Source organism: Ursus maritimus, unplaced genomic scaffold (assembly GCF_017311325.1).
Source record: "Ursus maritimus isolate PB19 unplaced genomic scaffold, ASM1731132v1 scaffold_3, whole genome shotgun sequence".
NCBI lineage: Eukaryota > Metazoa > Chordata > Mammalia > Carnivora > Ursidae > Ursus > Ursus maritimus.
The window spans coordinates 94,216,875-94,224,458 of NW_024425563.1; the positions used below are offsets into that span (position 1 = coordinate 94,216,875).

At 54.7% G+C, this 7,584-nt stretch overlaps 1 protein-coding gene across 1 annotated transcript in view; it reads right to left on the minus strand.

Annotated features, from left to right (window-relative positions):
* Positions 1 to 3,640: 3,640 nt before the first annotated feature.
* Positions 3,641 to 7,584, minus strand: part of NPC1L1 (NPC1 like intracellular cholesterol transporter 1) — a 16,740-nt gene continuing 12,796 nt past the window's right edge. The window contains 9 exon segments of the mRNA XM_040644467.1: positions 3,641 to 4,311; positions 4,718 to 4,880; positions 4,959 to 5,072; positions 5,160 to 5,391; positions 5,503 to 5,653; positions 6,399 to 6,454; positions 6,534 to 6,660; positions 7,145 to 7,269; positions 7,437 to 7,584. The exon segment at positions 7,437 to 7,584 is cut by the window's right edge and continues 4 nt beyond it. Of these exon segments, the coding sequence (XP_040500401.1) occupies positions 4,118 to 4,311; positions 4,718 to 4,880; positions 4,959 to 5,072; positions 5,160 to 5,391; positions 5,503 to 5,653; positions 6,399 to 6,454; positions 6,534 to 6,660; positions 7,145 to 7,269; positions 7,437 to 7,584 (1,310 nt within the window). The 3' untranslated portion in view covers positions 3,641 to 4,117.

Below are 7,584 nucleotides of genomic sequence, written 5' to 3' on the forward strand. Positions count from 1 at the left end.
CCCCCGCTTGTCGGGACGAGCTGGGTGGCACCGGGGAGCCCCTGCAGCGAACCCCGTCTCCGCCGTCCGGCCGGCTTTCCCGAGCAGCCTCACGGAGAACCACACGCGAGCCCCGAAATGGCTCCTAGGAGCGAGAATTCCCAAGACGGCGGGACCGAGAGCGCTTAGCGGCCATGTTACAAACGGGCGGAAGGGGTGTGGCTCGGGCCGCGTCACGTGAGCCCCGGTGTTGTCACGTGGTGGGCGGAGCGCCGGTCCTGTCTGGGTAGAGAGCTGGTTTCGGGGGCGGGAGTACCCGCAGCGGGCGGGTCCGACTAGGTGGGTGCGGGCGGTGTGTGTCCCGTTAACGGCGCCAGGAGTGAATGCACGGTGACGAGCGTGCACGAATACTCAGCGGAAAGAGCTCGGTGCAGAGTGAAAACTCTGCCGTGCCATCGTCGTGAGATACACATGTGTACGCCTGTGTAGCGTGCATTCGTGTGTGCGTACATAAACTCGGCATACGTAATAGCCTCAGTGTCCGCCCCAGTACGATCCTTAACAAGCTCCAAACATAAAGCCCATTCAGACACGTAATGAACACGTGCCAAAGATGCCATTCGACGACTGAATTAATGAAGGAAGCAGTGATATGATAGGACTGGTTCCAAGAGCATTCGGAGGAACCGGGTATTTATAAACACTTAAACAGTAAGATTGTTAGGTTGGGTACAAAGCTGGCCGGTGTCCTACAAAATGATAAAATCATAGGTTAACTTCTCTAGTGGTAAGAAATGCCTTGCATCTCGACTGGATTAAAATCTACCAATGAACATGTACCTTCAGATAGTCTATGGGCTCTAATTAATTGTAAATAAGTCAGAACCAGATGAATTGCCCTACGGCAGTGGTTCTGAAACTTCTTGGAGTCATTTACACTCTTAACATTTATTGAAGACCCCAAAGACCTTTTATGTGGGTCGTTCTTACAGATGGTTACAATGTTAGATATTAAAACTGACAAAATGTTCACATATTTATTCATTTTTAAATAACCACGAAAAGCACATTACATGTTAACATTTTTATGAAGGAATAATGTTCTTCAAAGCAATTAAGTTTACTGAGAAGAGTCGCATAGTTTTACATTTTTGCAAATCCCTTTAATGTCAGGCTTCATTGAAGACAGCAAGATTCTCACATCTTTTGCATTCACTGCATTGCAATATGTTGTTTTGATGGAAATACATGAAGAAACCCCATCTTACACAGATTGTAGCTGGAAATGAGAGAGTATTTTCATTGTCTTTTCAAATAAAAGCATTATTTTTTTGAAACCAAAGTTGAGCAGGTGGTAGTTTCTTAACAGCTGTAATATGGAATCTGAAACATCAATCAATGTTTCCTAATTGTCACATTAATACCGACTGGTCTGTCCTGAACTTTGAATGGAGCTTTTACAGGCACGATTTCGTAACACCAGACTGGAATGCAGAATCTGGCAAAACAAATCACATTACAAATGTGTGAAACAGCCTCACTGAAGGGGCTGGTAGAAAAAGATGCTGACCTCAGTAACTCTGGAAATGAACAGAGTCTAAGACTAAAGGCAAAAGGAGCTAAAACGGGACCCTTCATCCTAATTTTGTTTCCCATGGGGTTGTGGGCTGTCATCTCTGAAAATACTACCCACGGAGGTGAACAATGAAGCAAATTGTGTGGGTGGTGGAGTGAGGCTTCTCACTACTGGCATGGGAGCTTACAGAGAAGCCAGGGGAGCGTCTAGAATGATTGGTGTGGGGATGAATTAGAGCTGGAGGCATCAGCATGAACTTAAGTTTAGCTTCCTCTAGCTACAGATGGCTACATGTACAGATATTTATAGAAATGGGTACATAGGTGTGTCCGTTTACACACATATATTTTGTTGCTCTCTCAGCTGAGAGAGCCCAAGAGCAACAATGCCCCAGCAGCAAAGTGCACACCAAGCGCCAGATGCAGGGTTCCAATCCCATCTCTAACTGAAGGACCAGGACTCCTTGGAGAAATGGCTGACTCTAGGACTGGGGCAGAAAATATACAAGCTGAACCTGAACCAACTTGCTAGTAGCTCCAAGGAGCAAGGAAAAAGGAAAAACCCTCCAGGATGGGAGTATGACAAAAAGGGACATAGGAGCCAACAGAGAGAGCTTCCTAATGGCCCAAGCTGGAACAGTCTGAGCAACAAAATGAAGTACTATCATATGAGAACCCACACTACGAAATGAATATCCATGGGTATATACGGTATATATCATACTGAATAAAGAAACATAGGGAGGGAAATAGACAATTTTCCTGTCGAGAAGAATTCCAAGTAATTTGTGTAAGCACTCTGCCCTCCAGGACATGGAACATAACTCCCCACTCCCTAAGTGTAGGCCATGCACAGTGACTTCCCTCCAAAGAGCACAACACGAACAACATGGAAGGGGGAAGGGTAACTGTACCGAGGAGACGCCTGACAGACACGACCTCGGCCAGGGGACGAGAGGTAATGCCATTAGTGGGAAATCATGGGGGTAGCACGCACCCTTTATATGATCTGCTGAGAAGGGCGCTCCGCCTCTTGGTCTCTCGGCCAACAACCCATAACCTCAGTCTAGTTAGGAGAAAAACACCAGACAAACCCCATTTGAGGGACGTTCTACAAAATGCCTGACCAGTCTTCCTGGAAACTGTCAAGGTCATCGCAAACAAGGAAAGTCTTAGGAACTGTCACAGCCGAAAGCCTAAAGGACATAACAACTGAATGCCATACACTATCCTGCATGGGATCCTAGGACAGAAAGAGGGACACCAGGTAGAGTCTAAGGAAATCTAAATAAAGCAAGGACTTGAGTAGAAATTCTCAACACTGGTTTATGAATTGTGGGTTAATGAATGTGCTACGCTAATATAATATGTTAATCGGGTAAAACAGGTGTGAGGTATATAGGAACTCTCTGTACTATCTTTGCAATTTTTCTGTAAATCTAAAACTATTCCAAAATTTTTTAAAGTTTGCCTTTTAAAAATGCATTTTAAAAAATGCTAATCATCCATAATCCTGCCCTTTCCCCCAAAGAGCAAGTGGGATGTACAGCGCTGGTGGTGGACCAGGGAAGAAGGCCCCTTATCCACTGCTGGTGGGAATGTGAAGAGGGCAGCAACTTTGGGGAGGCTTTGTCTGTACCCGTACGATACCTCGCCAACACCACCTCCAGGTAGCTCTCCCGCATATACACAAGGAGATGTGCAAATACATACTCAGCTTCATAGAGGTTTCTGCTCTGTACCTGAAATCCCATAGGTGAGATGAATTTCAGGACTTAGATTTTTAGAAAAGTAATAGGATGGTTACCCTGCTTTAGATAATACACCCCATCAGGGCCTATGGCTGCACACAACATAACCAGGCTCATCGATGTGCGGGATCGATGACCGCTCCCATCAAGGACGGCAAAGGGTATACATACCCCATTCATGAAGCGTATAAATAGACACATCTTGTCTGGTCTGTTTTTGCCACCAAATGAGTTTGTCCCAAACTTACAAAAGAAAAAGGGGACGAACCAGATTTCCAGAGATTTGGGGATTTGGGAATTCCACGTGAGCGACTATGGAGCCAGAGTGGAAAAGTCACTGGGAGCATCGTGCCCACCAGCAGGGGAAGGGATAAAACCACTGTGTTGGTTCACACAGGGGAATCCGGTGGGGCCGCCACGACAACTGGGCAGGTCTACAGGGCCCCACATGAATAAATCTAACATGCGTGTAGCCTGGGAAACTCGCTGCGAAAGTGACCGTCAAGTATGATTCCATTTATGAAACATTTTTAAATGTGAAATACTACTACATATTGTTTACATATAATATATGGAATTGAAGTTTAAAAACTTGCAGGAGGACGACACACGCCAAGTTCAAGAGACAGGAACAGGTCACACCCACGCTGCCACATGCCACCTTCAGCCTAATCATGTCCTTATGGGTACGACCTGGTGGCCAGGGAAGGTCCCACCACAGGCACCCTCGTGGGGACAGCCTCTCCCAGACCCTGAGTGGGAGGACGTGTCAAGGGACCCCTACGAGGGAACCTGTGTGGCCCCTGGGGTCATCAAAACGTGTGTCCACTGCGGGGCAGAGAACTGTCAAGGCCACTCTCGGCGGGCTGTTCGAAGCCATGGTTGACATAGGTGCTGCTGGCCTTGGATGTCGGGCCCGGGTGGCTCGGGCAGGAGGCCATGCTGTGCTTGGCGGCCTCTTCCATCTGCTTCTGCTCCAGCACTAGAGCTGCGTTGACATCAGGCCCTGCAGGGGAACAGTCACAGAGGACCACGGTCAGGGAGGCCATGTGCTGCTTGAGCAGGACTCCCTGCCCTGAGTCTGTCAACGGGAGGAGGAACAGCTTTCCTTAGCAAGGAGGGCTTGTTGGGTACTGCCACAGGATGTTGCAGGAAGAAAGGACAGAGGCGTTCACAGGCAGGCGGGGATCTGCTCGGCCAAACAGATGGGGCCGGCGATAGGAGGGGTGGGGCCGGCTGTGTGGGAGGGGCCCTGCTGGGCGGGGACTGCTGGGTGCAGGGGGCGGAGCTTATGGGTGGTGGGGGGGTCCTGCGGGGCGGGCCTTATTTGTGGGCGGGGCCTGCTGGGCGGGCACTGCTGGGTGGCGGGGTCGGGGAGGCCCTGCCCAGTGCGCAGGCGCCTGGGCGCTCACCCACGTAGCTGAGAACCACTGGCAGGAAGACCAGGCCGTGCAGCAGGCCCAGCACGGTGATGAGGAGGTTGAGGCGGAAGAAGAAGATCTGGATGAGCTGCGCCTTGGCCAGGCCCAGAACAAGGATGCCGGGCAGGTTGGTCATGGCCACGCCAGCGAACACCTGGGGGTCACAGGCAGGCGTGAGGCCGGGCACGGGATGGAGGGCGGAGGGCGGAATGGGGGCGGCGGACCCACTCACCGCGCTGCCCGTGAAGATGGTGGCCTCCTTGGCCCTCTCCAGCCGGGTGGGCCGGGTGCTGACCGCAAAGGCGCGGGTGATGTGGGACACGAACTCCACGGAGATGCCCACCGCCTGGGGGCAGAGAGGGGCGTTAGGCGTGCAAGGGCCGGGGCGCGGGATCTCCGGAAGGCAGCGGGGTGTCGGGCGAGGGCAGGTTACCGTGACCAGGTTGATGAGGGACACGGCGTTGTAACTGATGCCCCACAAGGCCATGAAGCCCACGGTGTCCACGAGGATCATGACGATGGAGAACAGGTTGAGGAGGCCCGAGCGCAGGTCCATGCCCAGCAGCAGGCAGCAGACGATGAAGATGGGCAGCAGACAGATGGCCAGCATGAAGAGGCCCTCGGGGACCACGTTCAGGTACTGCTCGTAGAACACGTTGGTGATCCTGCGGGGGTCAGAGCGCTGTCACTGCTGGGGCGTGTGGCCTCGCGAGTCGGGCTCCACGTGCCCCTGGGACCCTCCCGGGGACCCCGCCGCCCCCGCCGCTGGGCCTCACGTGTAGGGGAAGACCTCGAAGGCCGGGTCGGTGCCCGGCACCTGCCGCAGGTGGGCGGTGATGTTGGCCGCCAGCTCGCGCGACGCCCGCAGAGCCTCCGTGTAATCCTGCGAGTTCCGCAGCGGCTTGTGGTAGGCCATGAACCGCGAGGCTGCGCCCGCCGGGGAACATGGGCAGAGGAGGGCAAGGTCAGAGCCCGCTGCAGGCACCCTCAGACCCCAGGGCGCACCTGGCTGCAATCAGGGCTCAGAGGCCACCAAGATGGAAAATTCTTCCGTTGTGAGCAAGGGGCCCAGCGTGCGGGATTCCCAGGCAGCCCTGCACCCTGCAGCCCCTCCTCCCCCTGCGGGAGCCCTGGGCCCAGCCTGCCTCTGCCTGGTGCACCCTAAAGACACCTCCCAGATAAATGCAAATGCTGCACTCTAGGGTTTCAAAACACGCATTGGATTTTTCAAATGAAGTCAATTACTTTTCCAATGTGCATCTTCCTAGAGGGAAGTTCCAGAAGAGCAGACAGAAACAGGGGAGCAGTTCAGCTGACAGGGTGACGGCGGGGCAGGTGCAATCATCATCCGTTTAGCCAGCTGCCCACATCTGCCGTGATTTGTGCATGTGAGTAAGGGGTGTGGCTGGCCCCCCAGCACTGGAAGAGTCCAGGAATGTCTCGCTGACTGAGGATTTGGCGGTGGGGAAAAGGAAGCAGGGCAGACAGGGGTGAAATCTGAGAACAGGGAGCTGGGTAACATGGCCTCTGAGGACAGGGCCAGGGCAGATAGAAGCTCCCCATGAAGGAGGAAGGGGAGAAGATCGCAGACTGAGAGGCTCTTCCCCGGGGCTTGTATGACCCCCCAGTGCAGCTATCTCTCGCCTTCCCCACCGGGTGAGGCCACACTTACCTAAAACTTCGCCATTGGATCCCAAATGCACAGAGGTGTTATACGCTGCCAGTCCCCTGCAAGGCGGGAGCAGAGGCTTCATCAGGGACCTCGGCCACCCTCGGGGACCCTCTGTGCTCCCCACCCCAGGCTTACCCTTTGGGACATTTGATGTTGGGCGGGTCACTGAGGAACCAGGGAAGGTACTTGTGGAACTGCTCGTCTGTGGGCCGGACGGGGCCCAACGTGAAGCTCACGCAGTTCTTCAAGCAGGCCAGGGAGTCTGCGAAGACAGCGGGGGCTCTCAGCAGCGGCACCCCCCCGGGGCCAGGCAGCCCCCCGTTCCCATCCAGTTCCCCAGGCACTGCCACCACCGAAACATGCAACACGCGTGTGGCACATGTGCTCTGGAGGCAGAGGAGGCAGAGGGGTTCCCCTCTGTCGTGAAAACCACCGGCAACCACAGCAGGTAAGGGAGCCAAGTGTAGGCAAAGAAACGACCCCCTTTGGCCTCCGCACTCCACTGACAAATGCAGCTACTCTGGGGTCAGAGCCGCATGCTACGCTCGGCTCTCCCCCTCCCACCACCCGTGAGATCACAACGCGGGGTGTGCTCACCCCGACACGTGCCCCAAGCCTGTGCCCCCACCCTCACTGACCCTGCGAGAGCGTGGGAGGAGCTAAGAGGGCCTAGCCTTGCTCCCCTCTCTTGCCTCAGTTTCCCCAAGCCGTGGGAGGCCGGGAGCCCCCAGAGACCCTGCACTCACTGACAGTCGAGGGGCAGAACTCGTCTTTCTGAGCGCCAAAGGCATAAAGGCGGCAGCAGGAGGACGGGGTCAGCCAATCAATGAAGTCGTCCACCCAGGAGGAGGCGGGGATGGCCAGGTAAGACCTGAGGGTCAGGGGAGAGGATGCTGGGGGGCAGGACCCGGTGGGCAGGCAGTGGGTCCTCCCTGGGGCACGCCCCTCTCCCCAGGCATAGGGCAGCGGGACGACAGCTGGGTGCGGTCAAGGGGTCAGGAGGTGGGGGGCACAGACAGGGCTCGGCCGGGCACTCACTCGTCGGGGAACTCGGTGGCGTACTGTATCTTCTGGGTCAAGGAGTAGCTGTCGCATCCTGCGCTGGAGCAGATGGCGTTCATGCCCGCCTCGCTGGAGAAGTTGTAGCCCCCCGTGGTGACAAAGTAGACGGGGGCCCCCACCTCGA